This window comes from Notolepis coatsorum (genome assembly GCF_963971535.1).
Source record: "Notolepis coatsorum genome assembly, chromosome: 5".
Classification (NCBI taxonomy): domain Eukaryota; kingdom Metazoa; phylum Chordata; class Actinopteri; order Aulopiformes; family Paralepididae; genus Notolepis; species Notolepis coatsorum.
Genome location: NC_140169.1, coordinates 51979056 through 52003640, shown reverse-complemented (window position 1 = coordinate 52003640; position 24585 = coordinate 51979056). Strand labels below are relative to the sequence as shown.

The 24585-nt window shown below is 43.2% G+C and overlaps 1 protein-coding gene across 1 annotated transcript in view; it reads left to right on the top strand.

Annotated features, from left to right (window-relative positions):
* LOC311228183 (creatine kinase M-type-like) overlaps nt 1–24585 on the top strand; it is a gene marked incomplete at its 3' end in the record, with an annotated part of 45099 nt that overhangs the window by 8761 nt on the left and 11753 nt on the right. Inside the window, exon 3 of the mRNA XM_084314095.1 lies at nt 19980–20112. Coding sequence (XP_084170221.1) covers nt 19980–20112 — 133 coding nt within the window. The remainder of the gene's footprint in view (nt 1–19979; nt 20113–24585) is intronic.

Here is a 24585-nt window from a genome sequence, read left to right as displayed (position 1 = left end):
TTCACATTGTGCAAGTGGAGAATGACTGTAACGGGCATTGTTACTGACTAGTCTAGAAGTGTTTCTCAACTGGTGGGTCGCGACCCAAAAGTGGGTCGCTGGGCCATTTTGATTGGGTCGCGGATGTGTGTGTGTAAAAAAAATAAATAAAAGGATTTTTTTTTTTTTTTTTTATAATCTTTTTTTTTGCACTACCTATCTTTGTGAAAGTGGCTTCTCAGCTCTGGTCCAGCTGAAGACAAAGCAGAGGAACAGATTGGACATTGAGCATGACCTTTTGTCTACCATCACCCCAGACTTTGAGACTCTTGTCAGGAGCAAACAACATCTGCAGTTATCCCATTAGTTCCCTGCATGTTAAGATAAGAAGTCTACTAAGAAGCATTATATTATTTATTATTATTTTATTTCATTGGGTTTTTAGCCCTAGTTGCACTTTTGTTGCAACCCCAGTTATCCCATTAGTTCCCCCAAACTTAGGTCTGTTATGTTAAGCTAAGAAATCTGCTAAGAAGCATATATTATTTATTATTATTTTATTTCATTGGGTTTTTAGCCATCGTTTTTGTGTTTATTTCATGTTTTTAACAATGCATGAAAGATTGCGTATTACTGCAAAAAAGAAAATTGAAATAAATCACAGTGGTTAAAAAATTTGGGTCGCGACTTAATAACTAAGGAAAATGTTGGGTCCTGAGGCCAGACCAGTTGAGAACCACTGGTCTAGAGGACAGAGTGCCCCCTGCTGGACAACAACACCACTTTCTGACAGCAGCTTTGACCGGGAATCGAACCGGTGATCTTCCGATCATGAGCTCTACTCATGTAGCCACGTAGGATATTCCTTTATTGATCCCCTCGGGGACATTTGGACGTCATGGCAGCCTGGGGGGGGGGGGGGGGGAGGTACAGTATATGGGGGCAGGGTAATGGTAGAAACACGTAAATATAGGCAATACAATTAAATCTGAATATAAGAATCTGAGGAAAAAATAAACTTGTGTAAACAAAGGTGCAGATGAGGGTCTGTGTGCCCAATCGGTTATATTATACATTACAATAAATATGGTCACTGACGATTTTGAATCTGAATGTATATACTATGAGTAAGAGTAAAAGTAAACGGCATACACAAGGTACAGTATACACAAGGTACCCTAACTGGCGTGATGTACATTACAGATAAAAGTTAAAAGTAACATCTCAAAATGATCAGATGGAACATTTGCACACAGGAAACCTGCTTATGATAGGCTTCACCACAGCCTTAGAAGCACTTTGAGTTTTAACCCTTTCACTACCACACTACAGAAGGTTAACCCTTTACTATCACACTACAGACAGTTAACCATCTGTAGTGTGATAGTAAAGGGTTAACCCTTTGTCGTGTGGCAGTGAAAGGGTTAAAGTTCAGACTGAACAAGCAGTAGGTTTAGACTTGTTTGGGGACAACGAAGTGCAGAGAGTCCCTCAAACGGAGATTGTACTTTAATTTTCAATCGTTCAGATTTAAAAGAGACTATAAGTTAATAGGAACCATAATCAAGAATGACCCTGTAGATTGATTGATTGATTGATTGATTGATTGATTGATTGATTGATTGATTGATTGAAGTTTATTTCAAATATGCAACATAACAAAGATCAAGTACAGATATAGCCTTAAGCTGTTCAAATAACAAATGTATATATAAAAAAATAAATAACAAAGAACAAACAAAAAAGTTAAACTCAATTCTTCTTTTTGTGTCATTTACATATTTGAAAAGGTAGTAGTAGATCAAATAGTGGATCAAAACATACAAGTGACTGAGCCGACGTGAACATGAGGAAGACCAGTTAACTTAAATATAACACACGGTGGTGACTAAGAGACAGTGGTGGAAGAAGTACACAGTTCCTTTACTTAAGTAAAAGTAGAAATACTCAGATAAATGAGTACTCCGGTAAAAGTAAAAGTCCTCCATTCAAATCCTACTTAAGTAAAAGTAGAGACGTATTTGCTATTGAATGTACTTAAGTATCTAAAGTAAAAGTACACATTCTACATGACGTTTGTGTATCCATTGACCTCTATAGCTCATGTTAAAGTGGTGTGTGGTCCAGTTATGCTGCTCTGATTAAAGGTTATGTTAAAGTGGTATGTGGTCCAGTTATGCTGCTCTTATTAAAGGTTGTGTTAAAGTGGTATGTGGTCCAGTTATGCTGCTCTGATTAAAGGTTATGTTAAAGTGGTATGTGGTCCAGTTATGCTGCTCTTATTAAAGGTTGTGTTAAAGTGGTATGTGGTCCAGTTATGCTGCTCTTATTAAAGGTTGTGTTAAAGTGGTATGTGGTCCAGTTATGCTGCTCTGATTAAAGGTTATGTTAAAGTGGTATGTGGTCCAGTTATGCTGCTCTGATTAAAGGTTATGTTAAAGTGGTATGTGGTCCAGTTATGCTGCTCTTATTAAAGGTTGTGTTAAAGTGGTATGTGGTCCAGTTATGCTGCTCTGATTAAAGGTTATGTTAAAGTGGTATGTGGTCCAGTTATGCTGCTCTGATTAAAGGTTATGTTAAAGTGGTATGTGGTCCAGTTATGCTGCTCTTATTAAAGGTTGTGTTAAAGTGGTATGTGGTCCAGTTATGCTGCTCTGATTAAAGGTTATGTTAAAGTGGTGTGTGGTCCAGTTATGGGCCGTGTCCACAGATAGCGTTTTTTTACATTTACATTTAGTCATTTAGCTGACGCTTTTATCCAAAGCGACTTACAAGTTCTGCACGACAAGTCATCAGGAAGGGCACAAGTCTATCAGCTGAGTAACAATGTTCATCAAAGTGTTGAGTGCTACAGTGTAGGTTAGTTTATTAGGACAAGTGTATGACAGTATAAGGTTAGTTAGGGTTCAAAGCGGACCACTTTGAAAATCAAAAATATGCATGCCCAGAGCGTTTCCATAGCGTTTTTCCAGAGCGCCGGGAGCGTTTATTGTCGTATATGACTTGATTGTCAGACACCGCAACAATTGGCCTCTCATCTGCCATTTCATGTGTATTTAGTTGGAATGATAGATAGAATAATTTGCAGTGTGTGTCGATGTCGAAATAATTTGATGTAGCCTATACCGTTGAACTTGGACCTCAATCTGCTCGAGTCTCGCGACTCCCGCGGCTCCGCCACTTGCTCGATTTTGATTGGTCGGTCGAAAAAAGTTACCTTGATGAGCGGCGCTCCACTCCAAAAGTTGAACTATTTTCAACTTTATGCGCTGGGAGCGCTCCGCCCCAAAAACGCTAGCCGCCGAGAGCGCTAAAACGCGAGGCGCGGCGCTGGGAAAAGGAGCGCGCCTGTCGTGTCTTTAGCATAGAAATGAGACAGAAGGAGCTGACACCTCATAAAAAGCTGGCTGTGGAGACGGCCCCTTATGCTGCTCTGATTACGTCCTCTTGAAGTTGACCGGCTTCAAGTGTCATAGTATATCATTTTCATACACGTTTTATTTGGTATATTATGTTTTCTATGCAAAATCCTTTTCTTCAAAGTAACTAGTAACTGATGGGTTCAGATAAATGTAGTGAAGTGTCATTCTTAGCTTCATTTATCTCTATCTAAGTTCATTGATCGTATAGTTTTCTATTACCCTTTTCCTCTGCATTGGTTAGGTATTTTTCTCAGATGTTCGGTTCAAGTGAGGGGAGACTGACGATATGGTCAAAATCAACGGGCGGCGGTGTTTATTAATAAAACCACAGCTTTAGGAATCAACAAGTACATCGTCTCTTTGGTTAAATCTAATTGTCTCTTTCATTCAATCTAATCGTCTCTTTCATGTGGCTGTTGTTTCATGTGGCAGTTTTCTTCTTCCGGTGCGGTTCTCTCGTTGTTGTCTTGGTTTCCAGGCCACCACGCATTCTCTCTAGTGGTCCGTGGTCTGGTTGCCACGGCAACCTTTCTTTCGGATCCTGGGAGGTTTGGGAGCGCTTGGTTCTTTCATCTACCCTCGGTGGAGTCTGCTATGAGCCTCGGCTCGGTCATCTGGTCTCAATTGGTCCTCTGTGTCATCGGCTCTTCAGTAGCCTGAGTGGCGAGTCTCCCTCTGTCGGTGGAGGTTTTCAGCGCTCCAGCTGCGATGCGATCCCTGTCATCGTCTGGGTCTCCCTCTCGCTGTGTCAAGGCTCTGCTCTCGAGTTCTGTGTGGCTCTGCCTCTCAGGGGTCCGTCCCCTGTGTCTCCGGGTCTGTGTCAGCGCTTCCCCAGGTCCCTTCTGGGTGTGAGTCGTGTCTCTTCATGTTGCCATCAGCCCTTTTTATCAGAGAGAGAGAGAGAGAGAGAGAGAGAGAGAGAGAGAGAGAGGGGGAGAGAGAGCGAGTCCCTGCCTGCCTTATTTTTGGTCACATTCCTCCTGTGACCACATGTTTCGCTGACACAACCGTTTCTCCATATAACCTTGCCGGGCTGTTTAATCATTGATTAGTTTAATGCGTGTCATCTCTTCATGCTTCTTGTGACAACAGTTTTCATAGTCTATGGGGAGACAGACTGGCTCTTGATGCATAGATAATAAAACATGAGCTATTTCCATCTACAAACTCTTTACCATTCTGTAATTGCATTTTAGAATACTAAGATAATTCTTTATTTTCTAGCCAGTGACTCACTGTCTTGTCTTCAGTTGGGTCCACTTTTTACTTTATTTGATTGAACTATTTATCTTACTGTTTGTTTTTCCTATTCTAAAGTACGCTGTAATCTAGGTTTTAGCTCTATTTTGATCACTTAGTATTTTGTTCAGTATTAACATTAATTTACAAACAATGTCTTTGTATTTGGTTCACTTATGGTCAACTTTTCATGCCTGCCAAACCTATTTATCTAAGGTGATTTGGTATGACAGCTCACTTTTAACATAATGGTCCTTTCTTTACATATGTGTTGCAATGTTTTCTAAGGCCATCTAACTAATCTCTCTGACAAAGCCATTAGTTTTCTCTATATCCTTAAGGTCTAAAAACCGTCTAGTCTAACTATTAGAGTGGCATTCTACTGTGTAAGGGGAGATTTCCAAATAGTCTGTGTCACCTTTCTGACCTCTGGGTTAGTCAGCAGCAGCCGTGTTGTAACCTGAAGTTCCTTCCGTAGGGTAAATATGACCTTTATGATCTCAACGGTTATTCTCAGTTTGTTTTAGTTCTCAACGATAGTTCTCCTTTCGGCCCGTCTTACTATAGTCCTGAGGGGTCAGTTTTATTGTCTTAAGGTCAGCCATCTGTTTCTGGGGAGTCAACCTGCCTCAAGCCTAGGGTCTCAGAAATAACTTCACATGGTGTACCTAAATGGCCCTTCTCTCAATCAGCATTTTTGTCTTTCTAATCTTTTTCCTTGTACATTTCACTTGCATTTATTCATGTTTTCATTTAGAAATATACGACAATCCACCCTTAGGGGGTTTAATAACCCACTATACAACATTAATTTTCTAAATTAAACATGTTAAAAATCATAACCATAATTTTTGCTAATATTTTCTAAAATTTTCAAAAAAATCCAAAATTTACCCAAATCGAACTACAAAACCCTTTCCATCTGTACAGTTACAAAATCATCATTTCACCTACCTTTTCCTCCTTTCACAGTTATACACATTTATCAGTTATTATTATGACATCCAGTCTAAGAAAGCTGTTCCTGTTTTTACAAGAAACACTCTTTCCATAAATAGCTTTGTTGTTTAGACTATTTTTTATCCGTGTAATTAGCTTAAATGTCTATTTTGTGTAATGGACTCTGCAAGAAAAGATTAATACATCCTACCCAAAAAATTAACACTCTACACATCGAGGGAGATTCAAACAAGCAAACATAAATCATCTCTTCTCCTTGAAAAGACCACTGAGGCCTCAATTATTCTTCGCTTTCATCCCTGTTTAAAACCTCCTAAGGCCTTTACTGCTAACTCGTTTTTGACCGTTTTCTTCTTGTTGTATCTTGTGCTAATCACCGCCTCTTCTTCGTTGTATGCAGGTCTCTGGTACTGCTCCGATTTTCCACAGAAGGAAACGATTTTCCCTCTGTCCTTTTTGCATTTTGGATTATTATTTACAAAACACACAATAGATTGGAAACTTTTATTTTCGCAGATACATCTTTACTGTTCTGCATTTTGACAATACATTTTTCTCCAATTAATTATCTATGTATTTCACAGCTTCTTACGTTAGCATTCAATCAAATCATCTTTGTCTCATTTCTTTTTGTGCTGTACTGTTTTACTAGATTCAATATCTCAAGATCAACACAACTACCTCCACCCTTGACAGTGGAATAACCATTATTTCACTTTCAAATACCTTGTTTCCCGACAGCTCCTCGGTCCGGACAGTCAGCTCTAGACGAGGCCAATCACCAACAGAACCTATGTGCATGGTCAACAAACCACAGTCCCTTTAAACACACATCACACACACTCCGCCAGCTTTCAACAAGCCGGTGCAGAGTCTTCCATAAGTCAATCATCAAATTCACATGTCTGCACTCTACATGAACACCGTCTGGCCAATTTGCGACCAAAAACCTACAGAGCTTTCTATAGACAGAGAAATATGTTACCCCAACACTTATCATAACCCAAAAAGTGACACAACCCTCCAGATTCTACATCTGGAGCCTTAATGAGCGGAAAACAAACCATGAACCAGCTCCCGTCCATCCCCAGTTTCCAGCTCATTATATCAGACCTCCTACCAGTCCCGCTGTGTCACCACCACCTGCTATCCCTGACCGGCGAGAGAACTCCCCCAGCCAGCCAGTTCCTAAAAAAAAGTATAGTCAACCAAAAACAAAGAAAATTAAAAATAAACAAAAAAACTGTGAGTGCCTACATGCTACACACCCATCAAACAGAACTCAACAATCATCTAGAGGCATAAACACCCCCGCAAAACTAAGACAGCAAATCAGAAATCCAAAAAGAAATAAAATAAGTACTGAAATAATAATTGTTGTTGTTCTTTTTTTTTTTTTTTTTTTAATTCCTTAATTCAACTTTGACCACCCTTTGATCAAGTATTGTAATCACTACTATAAATAGTCCTTTGATTCTAACTCTGTCTAATATTATATGTTCCATTTGTCCTGTCTAAAACCATAAAAATGTGTTAGTTTAGATTAACCCATGCAATTTTCCCAGTTACTTCATCCCATCAACAGCCCCAACTTACCCTGGTTAGTCTTCCAAACCATTTTAGTAACTTGCACACCTAATCAAACCTTATCTATGTATCCTCATCTCTATCCTTATTCTAATCAGTCTCATTTTCCATTTTAATTTATCAATAACTCTATTTACTCGAGCACCCAATAGGCTTTGTTTGTGCATTTCCGCTTTGCTCTTAATCAACCTATGACCTATGCAGACACCCCCTCTGACAATGTCCCAACTCTCCACATTCCCAGCAACCCTGTTTGGACTCTTGCTTCTTACTGGACGTTCGCTGAGTCCGCCACCCTTTGTAACATGACCGAGCGAAATGGCCAACCTCCCCACAATTCCAGCACACAGCCGACGCCGGCCATCCCAGGGGTTCCAGTTTACCCAGTTTACCACGACTCCCACAGTCTCTCGGCTGGCCTCCCACAGTCCTCGCCAGGTCCACCCCTCTCCCGTCCTCTGGTCGCATGTCCTGTTGCCTGGAGGAGAGAGGGGCATACCTGTCCTTTTCTGCTGCCTCTCCTCGGGCCTTCTCTTGTTGGGAGGGGCCTAGAAACTCACCCCTCCTGCGGTTCTGTTCACCCTGTCGCGGCCCAGTTCCCTGTCCGGGCAACGGAGCACAGGGCACTCTTTGATCACGGCGGCCTAGGTCAGACGCTCGAAGCATGATCTCAACAGCTGTCGCTTCTAGTAGCGCAGCCTTTCTTGCCAGTTCTCGTTCCAATCTCTGAGTCTTGTGTGCGGCTTGACCGATCTCCAGCTGTGTCTTCATCAGATCTCGATGAACTGCCTCGTGTTGTTTGAACGCTGTCACAAACGCTCTCTGTTGTCTATAGTATGCTGCCTCTTCCCCCATCTCAGCACTGGCGGTTTGACGTCCCATCGTTGGGCTCCGCCTCTCATCTTGGCTTTGGTGCTGAGGGCAGGGTGGATGTGGGAAACGGGTGGGCTGTAGAAACTGTTCGTGTATTCCATACCTGCTGTCGGTCTCAGTTCCAGCCCTCCGGCCAGAGTGGACTTCGTGGGACGGCTGTAACCTCAGTCTCTTTTTCTGCCCCTTGGTTAAACCGCAGTCGCCTGCAATGGACACTCCAGCTTGAATCGGTTCTGGTTGGAGTAACACCGTTGTCACTGGTTCACTCCCCTGTATCGGAACCAAAGTCAACATATCAAGTCCTTCTGTCGTACTGGTCACATGAGAGAAGTCCCAATCAATCAGATCATTATCACTGGTAAAGTCTATCTGGGAAATGTCTGCAGAGGCCCTCGGCCTACTCCCCCCAATGGCCCGATCACTAAGGCCCTTTTCCATATTGTCGTTGTTGTTGTTATTCTATTGCTATTGCATCTAACGCTTCAGTTATTCCTATCAATGTTCCACTAAGGTAAACTTCCTATGTTACTGTCATTCACTCCCGCTTTGACCCTTTTAACCTCCTTCCAGTTAAGAGTACCCTCCTCCCGTTCGGATGCACTCCTTCCCCTACTTAGATGCACCTCTCCCCGTAAGGTTTAGGCAGTCCGCTACGACGGTACAACCAGCTCCTTTCTTAGGACTGCCTTGTCCGACGCCGGCCCCTCTCCCCCAACAGAGATGCAGGTCTCCACTTCCGGCGGTAAGGTCTCCTCTCATGAACGGAAGAAGCCCCCTTATTTTACCTTCAGGTGCAGTTTAAGGCTGGGTCCCTTTCCAATCTTAGGAGAGACAATCCAGATTCCTCTGAATTGACACCCCTCATCCCTCTGCTTCCCAGCATTTTCTTTTCAAAAACACTGATCACAGAAGCACAACTCGCCTACTAACCCTGTATCGGCTAGTAAGGTTACTGTGGCCTGACTGTACATTGAGCCAGGTGCATTTATGGTCTCTGCCATAACGCTCTCCCAACCGGCTGGCGACCCAGTCGATAGCGACCTCATAGTCCGTCATCAAGTCAGGACCCCAAGCGGCTGACTGTCCGTAGTACCTATCAGCCACTCAGTTTAGAAACCGACGGTCTTGTCCCCACCCCGCTTGCTCTGGGCATGGAAATATTGACCGTTTTCGCCAGCCTTGCCTGTTCACGGCAGGAGCTGTGCCCCCTCCGGTGCACCGCCCTGCTCCTAGGTGTGGACTGTCGCCCACGTACCACCCAGTGCCCACACCAACTTACGTGCGACGTTTCCTGGGCCGACTAGGCGGTGCCACAGTGGTATGTTATTTCATACCTCGTTACGCACGAGGGCCTTCAGTTTCTCCCCCGCACTATAGGTTTGTGTTTAACGTGCGCCCAGACTCTTGCGAGCCCACTGCCGCCTGTTGAAGGCTAGAGGTTCGGGGTGCCTAATCCCCTCCCTAACCTTCAACCACTCCTGTAATCACCGTTTGAAAAAACAAATTTCTCCGTCTTACACTATTTTCTACTTACTTGAGTTAAAACACTCACACTGTCAACATTTTACTGTGCAGACAAGGATTGATAACTGGCCTATCATTCATACTTATACCAAGGCTCATTATAGCCGTTCCCCTAGTTGGTTATGGAAATCGTTAGAGCTCCTGTCCGGCCGAGCACCTGTACAGAAAGAAAGCAGAAACATCCAGACTTAATACAGTGGCATTTCCCTTATTATTTCCACTCTTCGTTATGCATTGGAAATGTCGGGCAACACTATACTAAAATATTCAGAGAGACACAGTGTGATTTGTTTGAAAAAATAACGATACAGCTTATCTTGTTTTTTGTCCGTTCCTTCAACAGGAACACTGGAGGTTTCCAATCCCCTGTGTGCTCTCTCCACCTGATTTCCTGGGAAATATAATCATTAATCCCCTTCCTATCCATTGTCTAATAATCCTTTGTAAACCTGGTCTTCCATCCGTTTCTAATCTCTCTTTGCTTGATGAATCTGTTCATCCTAACCTTATTTCTTACTTTTAAATGCCCGATTAGCGTATCGACTAAATGTATTATTCGCTTTTGCTTCACACTCCTCCTACAACCTCAATTTCATTCATACTCCTCATACAACATCCATTTCATTCATCCTTACACACAACCATACCCCCTCACAACACTTAATAAAAATCAATCAGTGTTGTTACTGCTACCAACCACCTAATCAGGGAAAACAATAAACTTCTAGCAACTTAGATCACTAAAACCCTGACCGACACATAGTACAGCTGGCCACGTTAATAAATTCACGGACACCCGCACTATGCCACCTGCAATATTCACCCAGTTCCCTGAATACACAAAGAACCGTCAACTCACAGCCCAAAGCGTCCTCCCTTCAGTTTCGAACCTGAACGGAAACACCCCAAGCTTTACCACACCAAGAATATTACAAATCATCCTACCACCACCTGCACCTAGACAGGCCAGCGCCCATCCGGTACCTACCTCACATACACAATAACAACGTAGTTCAAATAAACCTACAACCAAATGCCCACAACACACGCCGCAATCTAGGGATGGCGAAATACAAGGAGAGACAGAGGAGGGGCGAAGGGAAAAGAAAAAAGGAGGGAGGGATACAGGGATACAGGGACTAAGGGGAGGAAGGGGGGGGGGGGGGGGCACACAATGCAACATTAACTATTACCAAAACCGTCTAAATCAACCTTAACTTTAATCAGACCAAAAGAATGACCATGAATATTCTATTTACCCTATGTAAGCCCATTTTAGCAAGTAACATTATTCTAATATAACCAATTCTAATATAACCAATACTCCACGCCCATGATGAATTGAAAATGGGGGACCCTGATGTAAACAAGACGAAAGTCTTTCTCTGGTCTGCATCCCCTTAACAATTGTGTGTATTGAGCTGTACCGTATTGTACCCATTCACAATCTGTTAATAAATTCTTCAATCAATCAATCAATCAGGCAATCTATCCTAAACAAAACTCCCTTTGTGCACCTGTCATCTCACAAAGTTAAGCTGGGAGACAGGGATGGAGCGGAGGGGGGCGGGGGGGGGGGGGGGGGGGAGAGAGGGAGGGAGGGAAGGAGGGAGAGAGGGAGGGAGGGAGGGAGGGAGAGAGAGAGGGAGGGAGGGAGGGAGGGAGGGAGGGAGGGAGGGAGGGAGGGAGGGAGGGAGGGAGGGAGGGACAGGGAGGGAGGGAGGGAAGGAGGAAGGGGAGAGTGTGAACGAGGAAGGAAGAGACAGAGGAAAAAGGGGGGGAGGGGGGGGGGTTCACGCCAAATCCCATCACAAAACGCCGCTGCTCTCACTTCAACCATACTTGGCCCATAACAAACACAGATTTATAATCAAACAAGTATACACATCCATCATCAATAACTGAAAAAACCGATATAAAGAACTCACAAATTCCCACAGATTGCCGCGCTTCAAAACCTATAATAATCACAACTGCTCTCTATTGTTTACTGCACCTCGTTCCACCTGTAAAGGTGAAACCATAAAAGAGGCAACAGCGCCCTCCGCTGGAACGTCTTGTCCATCACCACCAACGCACTACAGCACTCACCACTTCCTGTAGGAGGCGCCCACGCCTCCCCCGCAAGTGAGTCATTACGTAAACCACCCCAAGACGTCATCTCGACGTTCCACCTCAACCACAAAACTACAATTCCCAGAATCCTCTACACCGGAAGTCCCTGTCCTCCGCCTCTCTAAGATCCCGCGCTAGCAAAGAGTAGCAACACGCGAGATTCCCCGAGAGTTCAATCATGCTATATTGTTAGCACAGGTAGCTTAGCATCTTAGCTTCGTTAGCTCAGTGCCGCTAGCTCCCATTAGCTTAGCTTAGTACCCAACATCACTCCTCCTAAACGGCCCAGTCTCCTGTTGATCCGAGCGGCACAACACATCGCAACGTTTACACAACCCCTGCTATACCCCATAACATAACTTTAATCCTATTTAGCCCCCGTTCACAGAACATATATTATTATCCTTATTCTAGCACGCTCGCCCGATTGGCCCCGGCCGGCTCCGTATTTTAAATCTAACGCTCCTGATCCAGCCCCGTATTTCAAAACTAACGCACCCCCAGCCCCGACGCTCCTAGTGACGTCATCAGCTCTAAAATCCCCGTTTTCTTTGATCTTTACTACATTACTTTTAGACTTCCACACCACCGTTATGAAAAATTTTAACGAACATTACACATCTCCTAGGTTCCATCACACATGCCATTCATTCAATTCACTCGACAACGCAACACAGCGTCCACACGTTAGTCGCGTTGCGCTCAGCTAATGCTGGCAGGACAGGGGTGTGGTTTCTCCCCGCTGCAGCCTTGGCCACCTGGTTCATAATAATACAAAAAATACCTTGACATTCACTCAGAGCTCCTAACATTCATCCATTCAAACACATATACTCAGCAAAACAATGTCCCATTCATAAGCATACCATTCATTAGCACACATTTATCCTAAACGCATTTGCTTGCTCTTTTCACACAATATCCTCCTATGTTCTAATCCCCCGTGCAGTATCTTCTTCCAAAGTGCTTCATATATCTACTGAGTCCGCGTTGCTATACCCCTGAGAAACCCACTCCATTCATGTATTGTAGCCCGTGAAAAGTTTCAGCAGCGCCCTTTGTTGGCTTGTATCGGAGTGTTATATGGCCAAATCGTGTGTTCGACCGTACTCCCCGCCACCCATAGAGCCCCTTGCATTCCTCCACGCGGCTGATGTTCAACAGATATCGACCTTAGCCAATCTGAGCCTAAATGACGTCGGACTAGAAGTGGTAATTCGCTTATGGAACGTCTTCCAAAGTCCATTACTCCGTCGCACCGATTCTAAGTGTGGTTTCTACAGCATTCTAGCCCGAACCTAACCTCTTCTCATCTCCCTGTTCTCTGTTTCTCTTCGCGGAACCAGGCTACCCCTGAACTTCACCACGGTTATCTTATTCTCAGTACTCTACACTACACTCCGTTCTCTGTTCTCTTCGTGGAACCAGGCTACCCTGTACTACACCACGGTTTTCTCATTAAACTCTTTAAGATCTGACTACTCCTCTTTACCCTTCTTATGAACCACTACGTCACGCACAGTCCCACTTCCCGCTATCTGTGACTAATCTCCGTTCTACTGCTCCTACGCCGGTCCCCTCAAATAATTTACCTAATCCCTAGCCTATCCCCTAAGCTGATATAACTAAATACAGACATCTATTTCCTCTCCTCACCTGGCCTTGTACCAATTATAGGCAGGGCCGCCTGGGAGAAATGCGAAGCCCTGTGCGAGATTTAACGCGAGGCCCCCCCCCCCCCCCCAAAGGTAAAAAAAAAAAAAAAAAAAAAATTATATATATATATATATATATATATATATATATATATATATATATATATATATTTTTTTTTTTTTTATATATATACAGTCAACATATTCTTAAATAATAGCGCTGCCCGAGGCGGGGCATGATACAGTCAACATATAGCAAAAGAGAGAGCGAGAGAGAGCTCCCGTTCTACAGTCAATATACAGTGTACAGAGAGAGAGAGAGAGAGAGAACATGTGTTTGTCATGTGTGTGTGTGTTAGAGAGAGACTAGAGCATGTATGACAGATTCAAAAGGACAAAGATCAAAAGAGAGAGAGAGAGAGAGAGAGAGAGACACATTGGAAAGAAATTGAAATGCTATTTGGCCCTAAACAGAGAGTACACAGTGGCAGAATACCTGAGCACTGTGACTGAAGATCCTTGAGCACAGCCTAGCCATCGAGAAAGGCCGCCATAGGCAGACTGTGTGTGTTAGAAAGAGAGAGAGAGAGAGAGAGAACATGTGTGTTTGTCATGTGTGTGTGTGTTAGAGACTAGAGCATGTATGACAGATTCAAAAGGACAAAGATCAACACTTAAATCCAACAAGAAGAGCAGGGTATACCAGAGAAACCAAAGCAAGGAGCCAATGGCCGACATCAGCTAAATAGGCTAGCCAGGTACTCTGTGACACCAGGCCACACACAGCTTTGGCCAATGGCCCAACGCTACACAAGCTACACAAGCTACACCATTCACACACAGCACATGTCGTATCTCCAAATGTTGTGAAGTAGCATATGTTTTGCCTGGAAAAAAACATCGTTATTAACAAAACATTCGGGAGGGGAAGGAAGTAAGAGTGGGGTAATGTCATGACATTTTCATTAATCTTAGTTACCTGCACGAGGGCGCAAGGCCGCAACACAGGTCTCCACGTTGACGAAAGGCCTCAGCGCGCCTCCCTCCACCTTCGCTCCCCACCCCTCCCTCCTGGTATAGTACGGGGGGCCACGGCTCCGGCCGAGGAGACTGGGTGTGGGGAGGACGTGGTGGGCCGACAGCCAGCCAGCCAGCCCACACATGGCGTCTGGCTAACAGTTAGCTCAATCAGGCACGTGGCTCTATGTAGCTGCATACAGCCAGGTGCTCTCACCACCAGCAACAGGCACACACCGTTAGCGTTAGCTACTAGTAGTATAAGCTAGTCAGTCGACCAGTTTGGCTCCAGATAGAGAAAGACAGATCCACGGCGGGTATATAATCATATGTTGACTCACGGTCACTCACCATAACGCAGTATCAACGTGGAAGCAGACTTTCTTGGCCCCACGGTGTAATTTCTTCTTCTTCTTCTTCGAGTACTTTCCGGCAGACTGGACACCTTTCGGCGTATTGCTTCTTTTGAAAAGACATCCACTCGCCTCGCCTCGCTCCTCTGGATAGGTTAGCCGTTAGCTAAGCTAGCTACTAGCCGGCGACAGCATCATGGCTATCCCGACTGAACCACACGGGATAGCACTCAATATTATAACGTAGCTAAAGCTAACTAGCTGTCCCTGTCTTTAGCCGGGATGGCTAGCCTGACTGAACTGTCTAACATGCAACAACTTTCATCTTCAGTCCATCTGCCGAACGATGTCCTCTTCACCTTGGCTCGGATAAACTACAATGCTGCACGCGCGCCGCGCGGAATAGTCAGACGCTTTAGAATAGTGTAACCCCTCCCCTCATTGAAACCAATGCCTGCTGCAGAGCACCAGAGCTCCAATAGTGACCCAGGTGCAGACCCAGGAACAAGTCATTCTACAAACGTGTCTAATGTGAAATATATAAGCATATAAGCAAAACTAGATTTTAGGTCTGTGATGAAAAAGGGCCTCGCGGGAAGGGGGGCCTCGCAAAAAAATAAAAAAAAAATAAAAAAAAAATAAAAAAAAATAATAAAAAAAATTAATAATTTTTTTTTTTTTTTTTTTTGCGAGGCCCCCCTTCCCGCGAGGCCCTGTGCGACCGCACTGCTCGCACACCCCCTGAGGCGGCCCTGATTATAGGCATCCTAACTGAACATCCCCTTACCCCTTCCTAAGTGCAGCGCTGGTGTGTGGCTGAGACCAGAGCCAGGTTGTGAAACCTGGACCCCGGTACTCCTCCAACACCAACATAACCTGATCCATCTCATTTCTACCTAATACAATAGCAACCCCAAAATGCGAGACTGCTTCGACCAATTACCAATTTTAAACGCCATTAATACTACTTACCTATCCCTGCTGGCCTGTCGAAGTGATGACGATCCTTCAGTTTTCAGTCGTAGAGAGCTTCGATGAGGTCCATCTTCCAGAAGTAGCTTTCCGTCGTCTCCAACCGGTTCTGGTCGAATGTAGCACGGGTCACGGACCAATTGAAGTGTCATTCTTAGCTTCATTTATCTCTATCTAAGTTCATTGATCGTATAGTTTTCTATTACCCTTTTCCTCTGCATTGGTTAGGTATTTTTCTCAGATGTTCGGTTCAAGTGAGGGGAGACTGACGATATGGTCAAAATCAACGGGCGGCGGTGTTTATTAATAAAACCACAGCTTTAGGAATCAACAAGTACATCGTCTCTTTGGTTAAATCTAATTGTCTCTTTCATTCAATCTAATCGTCTCTTTCATGTGGCTGTTGTTTCATGTGGCAGTTTTCTTCTTCCGGTGCGGTTCTCTCGTTGTTGTCTTGGTTTCCAGGCCACCACGCATTCTCTCTAGTGGTCCGTGGTCTGGTTGCCACGGCAACCTTTCTTTCGGATCCTGGGAGGTTTGGGAGCGCTTGGTTCTTTCATCTACCCTCGGTGGAGTCTGCTATGAGCCTCGGCTCGGTCATCTGGTCTCAATTGGTCCTCTGTGTCATCGGCTCTTCAGTAGCCTGAGTGGCGAGTCTCCCTCTGTCGGTGGAGGTTTTCAGCGCTCCAGCTGCGATGCGATCCCTGTCATCGTCTGGGTCTCCTTCTCGCTGTGTCAAGGCTCTGCTCTCGAGTTCTGTGTGGCTCTGCCTCTCAGGGGTCCGTCCCCTGTGTCTCCGGGTCTGTGTCAGCGCTTCCCCAGGTCCCTTCTGGGTGTGAGTCGTGTCTCTTCATGTTGCCATCAGCCCTTTTTATCAGAGAGAGAGAGAGAGAGAGAGAGAGAGAGAGAGAGAGAGAGAGAGGGGGAGAGAGAGCGAGTCCCTGCCTGCCTTATTTTTGGTCACATTCCTCCTGTGACCACATGTTTCGCTGACACAACCGTTTCTCCATATAACCTTGCCGGGCTGTTTAATCATTGATTAGTTTAATGCGTGTCATCTCTTCATGCTTCTTGTGACAACAGTTTTCATAGTCTATGGGGAGACAGACTGGCTCTTGATGCATAGATAATAAAACATGAGCTATTTCCATCTACAAACTCTTTACCATTCTGTAATTGCATTTTAGAATACTAAGATAATTCTTTATTTTCTAGCCAGTGACTCACTGTCTTGTCTTCAGTTGGGTCCACTTTTTACTTTATTTGATTGAACTATTTATCTTACTGTTTGTTTTTCCTATTCTAAAGTACGCTGTAATCTAGGTTTTAGCTCTATTTTGATCACTTAGTATTTTGTTCAGTATTAACATTAATTTACAAACAATGTCTTTGTATTTGGTTCACTTATGGTCAACTTTTCATGCCTGCCAAACCTATTTATCTAAGGTGATTTGGTATGACAGCTCACTTTTAACATAATGGTCCTTTCTTTACATATGTGTTGCAATGTTTTCTAAGGCCATCTAACTAATCTCTCTGACAAAGCCATTAGTTTTCTCTATATCCTTAAGGTCTAAAAACCGTCTAGTCTAACTATTAGAGTGGCATTCTACTGTGTAAGGGGAGATTTCCAAATAGTCTGTGTCACCTTTCTGACCTCTGGGTTAGTCAGCAGCAGCCGTGTTGTAACCTGAAGTTCCTTCCGTAGGGTAAATATGACCTTTATGATCTCAACGGTTATTCTCAGTTTGTTTTAGTTCTCAACGATAGTTCTCCTTTCGGCCCGTCTTACTATAGTCCTGAGGGGTCAGTTTTATTGTCTTAAGGTCAGCCATCTGTTTCTGGGGAGTCAACCTGCCTCAAGCCTAGGGTCTCAGAAATAACTTCACATGGTGTACCTAAATGGCCCTTCTCTCAATCAGCATTTTTGTCTTTCTAATCTTTTTCCTTGTACATTTCACTTGCATTTATTCATGTTTTCATTTAGAAATATACGACAGTAGTGCAGTAAAAAGTACAATATTTCCCTTGAAATGTAGTGCAGCAAAAGTATAAAGTTCCCTAAAATGAAAATACTTGCATAAAGTACAAGTAGCTCGAAATTGTACTTAAGTGAAAAAAATACTTAGTTACTTTACACCACTGCTAAGAGATCAGTTTGTAATAAACCTCAGAGCCCTGTGATGCACACTGTCCAGCAGGTGGCGATAGTGAGCAGAGGCGTTCATATAGATCGCCATGACCAATCACAGGTAGAAAGGTAGACTTACACACTCACTCACACAATCAAGAAATAAAGAGGTTTATTTGTCACATACATACCAGGGCATACAGTGAAATGCGGGTGGTCATGCCCGCATCGATTGTGCAATAATAAAATAGACATAGGAAGAAGAAAAACAGGTAAGACACAACAAGATGTGCATGATAAAAATAGACATGCTAAGTTCCCGAGAAACTGGTTCCTATGTACACTACTATACAATATACCATTTTAACTCCATCATTCATTATTATACTTAATGTATCTAAACTATACTATACAATACCTCATTCATTTAAAGTGACTTTTCCATTATTTAAAGTGACATTTTGTTTAAAGTGATTGTTTAAAGCGGTTGCAGCATGAGGTGTGTGCGTGCGTGCGTGCGTGTGTGCGTGCGTGCGTGCGTCTGTCTGTCTGTCTGTCTGTCTGTCTGTCTGTCTGTCTGTCTGTCTGTCTGTCTGTCTGTCTGTCTGTCTGTCTGTCTGTCTGTCTGTCTGTCTGTCTGTCTGTCTGTCTGTCTGTCTGTCTGTCTGTCTGTCTGTCTGTCTGTCTGTCTGTCTGTCTGTCTGTCTGTCTGTCTGTCTTGTCTTGTCTTGTCTTGTCTTGTCTTGTCTTGTCTTGTCTTGTCTTGTCTTGTCTTGTCTTGTCTTGTCTTGTCTTGTCTTGTCTTGTCTTGTCTATTTGTGAGTGGAGAGTTCAGTGTACAGTGCTCTGATGGCCTGGGGGAAGAAGCTGAGCCGGAGTCTCTCTGTTCTCGTAGCGTGTGTACGTATAGGCGCTTGCCTGACCGCAGCAGCTTGAACAGGCTTTAGAGCAATGGCCTCTGCTCTAAAGAAATAACTTGCACTTGTGGTCTAACTGATGATGTAGATTAAAGTAGAATGTATTGTCATCATCATACAGTACAACGAAAAGAAGTTCAGGCATCCAACCAGAGTGCAAATATAACAGTAAAGTGGAACGGCAATGTACATGTGATTAAACTGGGTATAAAATATCTAAATGGGTACGACTGAGTAATGGTGCTAATCAGATGTATGTACCGAGTTGTAGTATTAATATGTACAGTGATACAGGTATAAAGACACTATGGTAGCAAGGCATACTGGCCAGCAGTGTAACTAGTAAGAGTAGGTCAGATATATTTATAGATATAGTATCTACAGAATAGATATGTATAACACTCTTTTTAATAGAGCCTTTTTGTTGATTTTGATCATAGCCCTTATTTTTGTTATTTTACTAGTTTTAGCCGTACTTATTTTATGTTCCTTTTACTCTCGTACTAGTTTTTATCTTCTTCTACTGTAGCGCCTTGAGAGTTGTTCCACAAATATAAAGTGCCCCTACAAATTGAATATATTATTATTATTATTTTGACGGTATGCTATTACTATGCTTAATGTGTGCAGTTCCATTTCCACTTACTACCATTTTGTCCTTGATTGATTGATTGAACATTTTATTAACAGATTGCAGAATAGGTACAATACAGTACGGCTCAATACACACAATTGTTAAGGGGATGCAGACCAGAGAAAGACTTTCGTCTTGTTTACATCAGGGTCCCCCATTTTCAATTCATCGTAACATTTATGACACACACGACATACAGATAAACAGTACTGCTACATCTATACATTTATGACATACCAGATCTACAAATATACAGTACTGTTTATTTACAGACAGAGTTTCTAAAAGAGAATATATACATTTGAGGGGGAAGAAACTGTACATTGGAGGGGGTTGGGGGTTGGATATTTACAGGGGCCAGTTTCGAATCGCAGCCTCCCATAGGTGCTCTTTGAGAGCCTTATTCTCAACCTTGCTCAACATTATTATAATTAGTATTCTTTTTTTTATTAATCAGGGTTGTAAATCACACACACACACACGCCAATGTAAGAGAGTCGAGAGTGAATAACGTTAAACCTGATTCCTCCTAATCGATGGTCATAATCCGCCCGGTGTGACGTAGAGGCTTGTGTCTGTGTGCTTATTAACGCGTCACCAGGGCGGCGACGACCTGGACCCCAACTACGTGCTGAGCTCCAGGGTGCGAACCGGAAGGAGCGTGCGCGGCATCGCCCTGCCCCCCCACTGCAGCCGCGGGGAGCGACGCGCCATCGAGACCCTCTCCATTGCAAGTGTGTAGCCTTCTCCTCCTCCTCTTCCTCCTCCTCTTCCTCTTCCTCCTCCTCCTCCCTTCCCATGTCTTCTCCTCCTCCTCCCTTCCCATGTCTTCTCCTCCTCCTCCTCCTCCTCCTTCTCCTCCTCCTCCCTTCCCATGTCTTCTCCTCATCCTCCTCCTCCCTTCCCATGTCTTCTCCTCCTCCTCCTCCTCCTTCTCCTCCTCCTCCCTTCCCATGTCTTCTCCTCATCCTCCTCCTCCCTTCCCATGTCTTCTCCTCCCCCTCCTCCTCCTCCTCCTCCTCCTCCTCCTCCTCCTCCCTTCCCATGTATTCTCCTCCTCTTCTTCCTCCTCCTCCCTTCCTATGTCTTCTCCTCCTCCTCCTCCTCCTCCTCCTCCTCCTCCTCCTCCTCCTCCTCCCTTCCCATGTCTTCTCCTCCTACTCTTCCTCTTCCTCCTCCTCCTCCTGCTCTTCCTCCTCCTCCCTTCCCATGTCTTCTCCTCCTGCTCCTCCTCTTCCTCCTCTTCCTCCTCCTCCTCTTCCTCCTCCTCCTCCTCATCTTCCTCTTCCTCATCTTCCTCTTCCTCCTCTTCCTCTTCCTCATCTTCCTCCTCTTCCTCTTCCTCCTCTTCCTCTTCCTCATCTTCCTCCTCCTCCTCCTCCTCCTCCTCCTCCTCCTCCTCCTCCTCCTCCTCCTCCTCCTCCTCCTCCTCCTCCCTTCCCATGTCTTCTCCTCCTTGCCTCTGCTTCCAGTGCCCCCCCATCTGCAGTGTTCAGTGGTTTTCAATGGGCGGACGCCGCCCCCCGGCGGTATAATGTGGTACTGCGATTCAATTCTGAAACGCTTTTCATCGTTTTTATTCATTTTCTTTTAAATCTGAATATAAAAATATGATAAATAAACCGTGTGAACAATATAATTGACTCTGAATATGGAAATATGAGAAAATTAAACGGTGTAAACAAAGGTGCAGATGAGGGTCTTTATGCCCCATAGGCCATAGGTTATATTATGTTACAATAAATATAGGCAATAAAGAATTTGAATGTGACTATATATATATATATATATATATATATATATATATATATATATTAGTGCTGTCAGGCGATTAAAAAAATTTATCTAATTAATTACAGGATTTGTAATTAATTAATCTAATTAATCGCATTTTAATCGCATAACCATTTTATGCCTGATATTCTATATTCTATAATCATATTTCAAATTGCATGTGTCCGGATGGCAGAATTCAGTACTGTATCTACAAAACCTTCTGTTTAATCATCTTCCATCTATTAATTTGCTTAGATTTTTCAGGTCTGGTCAATTTGAGCATGGTGTTATTCACAGTCAAAGATAACAAAAAAAATATTGATATTCTCATTTGGTTCATTACAATTTACTCAAAATAAAATTTGCATTCAATCAATCACAGCGCAGATTGAGTGATTGAATGAAAATGTTATTAACAGATTGCAGAATGGAGTACGGCTCAATACACACAATTGTTAAGGGGATGCAGATCAGAGAAAGACTTTCGTCTTGTTTACATCAGGGTCCCCCATTTTCAATTCATAATTGTAAGTAAGGGTGCAACTTGCACTGTGCAATCCATTCTTTGTGGATCTAGACCACAGTATTTCTGACACTGGGAATACATTCCCTGAGATTCATAGATGTCCCTAGAATCAGATACCAAGAACATGCAAATGGACCATATTAAAAAAAAAATCTGTAAATGTGTATTCTACATTCTTATGGAATGAATGAGATACAAAAAAAATATTATTAAAAAAAAAAAAAAATTTTTTTTGTAATTAATTTTGAGTTAATTTTCATAACGCGATAATTTGCTGTGTAATTAATTAATCTAATTAACGCGATAAACTGACAGCCCTAATATATATATATATATATATTACATATACTATGAGTAAAAGTAAACGGTGTACACGAGGTACCCTATCTAACGTGATATACGTCATACGTCTGTGCCGATTTTGGTGGTTAAGAGTCACACTTAAAGGCGGCTGGGTGGCGCAGTGGACAAGGCGCTCGGCACCAACGCAAGAGACACTGGTATCGAATCATACTGGCTCGATTGGCAGAGTCAGCGGGAGGGAAGCCGGTGGGTGGGTCTGGGTTGTTGTGGACAGCGACTCCTACAGTTCGGTCGGGGCGCCTGCACAGCGAGGGAAGGATCTAGGAGAAGTAGTGTGACCTTCCACACGTTACACTCTCTCAGTGAGAGTCCGCGCTGCCAGATGAAAAGAAGCGGTGGGCTGGGTACACATGTGTCGGAGGAAGCATGTGATAGTCTCCGCCATCCCAGACCGACGATAGGGGGTAGAGTGCACAACTACCAGGAAGGGGATTGGGAATTGGCATAACGACTAACATTGGGAGGGGCGAAAACACTTCGAAAAAAAAGGGGAGTCACACTTAGTGGTCAGATATTCCTCATAGTTCTGGATGAAGATGGCCTAATGTTATCCTACTAATGCTGTCCTGGTGAATAGATGATTGAAGAATGTCTCTTGTAAAGGACACATTGCCGTCTGCACAGATGGTTGTGAGGTAGCGTTAGGATCAGGGTTGTCGACTCTCGGGAGAGAGTTGATGATACTGATGATGATGACGATAGTGCTGCATCTATCGAAGTTAATATTTTGTTGTTGTTAAGAATTCGATCAACTATTCTTCTAGCCATTCCCGACATTCTGTCTGTGTGGGAAGGCGCGGAAGAATCATTGAAAATGCGCAAAGGCTGACTGATCTGATTGCGGAAGTGAAGGATAAGATAAGATATTCCTTTATTGACAATGAAATATTAACTTTTATATTTAACTCTATAATATTATATATACGAGAGAGAGAGAGAGAGAGATGCAGAGTTTAAAACCTTGATCTCCAACCTTCGTCAATCAAGTTGTACATGTTTTAGCTTCCATCATAAACATCATATTTCAACGCACAATGCGTTACGCACTGATTGGCTGCGACGGATACAGCGATCAAACAGTGACGCACACTCAGAGCGCTATTGCGTCTAGCCCGGGCCGAGAAATACGGCTAGGAGAAATGCGGCAGGAGTGAGTCACTTCCTGTTCAGGAAAACGAGTATTTTTTATTTTATATATTAACGTTATATTGTGCATTGGAAACACAAACATACTTAAAATGAGTAAATATTATTCATTTTAAACATGTTTATATTATTTATAGGGCTATAAAACAAAAAACAAAAAAGTTTTTTTTTCTTCTTCTCTCATTTAACAGGTGGGTCTGCGCCCTAGCGCCCCCGGTGGCCAGCCGCCACTGACTCAACAGTACTGAACAGATAGACTAAACAACATATAGATTGCAGCCTGCATTTCTCAACCAAGGTGCCTTGCCTACCGTTTTGCTGTGGAAAGGTGAGTGTCCACAACGGCTAGCTAGCTGTTCTACTTGAATACTGAATGTTAATATTGAATCAGACAATATTGAATACTGAATGTTAATTCAGAGTGACAGTTGACATCATTTGACAGTTGACAGGGGGCTGGAAAGTTGATTTAATAAAAGAAAAAATACTCATTTAATCAGATTAATCACTTTATTCAAATTGAGGATTTAGTTTAAAAAAAAGTAGAAAAAGAAATTATAAAAAGAAAACAAGAAAAAACCCTGATGAAGTTTGAATCACTTTATTCAAATTGAGGATTTAGTTTGAGGATATATATATATAAACAAATTTAAAATAAATTAACCCTGACAAAGTTTGAATCCCAAAAACAGGCTTCGGGGACTTCTTCTTCTTCTTAATTTTTTCCGGCAGTGTAAACGCAACATGGCGCATTACTGCCCTCCTCAGTTCTATACTACGCCCACAATTGAGAAAAACTTAAATACGCATAGGCCTACAAAAAAAAAAATAATAATAATAATAATAATAATAATAAATTAAATAACATTATATCCTCTGGTACAACTCTGCCTCGTGCAGAAATGTCAGCACTGCCTCTGTGATCAGCTGGCGGTTCTCATTATTCAGGCCATACAATATTGAATACTGAATGTTAATTCAGGTTGACAGTTGACAGGGCTGGAAAGTTGATTTAATAAAAGAAAAAAGACTAATTTAATCAGATTAATCACTTTATTCAAATTGAGGATTTAGTTTGAGGATATAAAAAAAAGAAGAAAAAAAAAAGAATTCATTAAAAAATTAATACTTTTTTAAATTAAAATGTTTTAATTAAAAACGAATGTAAATTTGGCTACACGGCTGCGTCACGGCGTTGTTGTATAATAATGAGTCTTTGTCCGGCGGCTTGATCCCTTCAGAAGGATTTGGTGTTGCCGCCCGTGGCCTGCTGTGTGGCCTGCTGTGTGTGTGTGGCCTGCTGTGTGTGTGTGGCCTGCTGTGTGTCCGTGGCCTGCTGTGTGTCCGTGGCCTGCTGTGTGTCCGTGGCCTGCTGTGTGTCCGTGGCCTGCTGTGT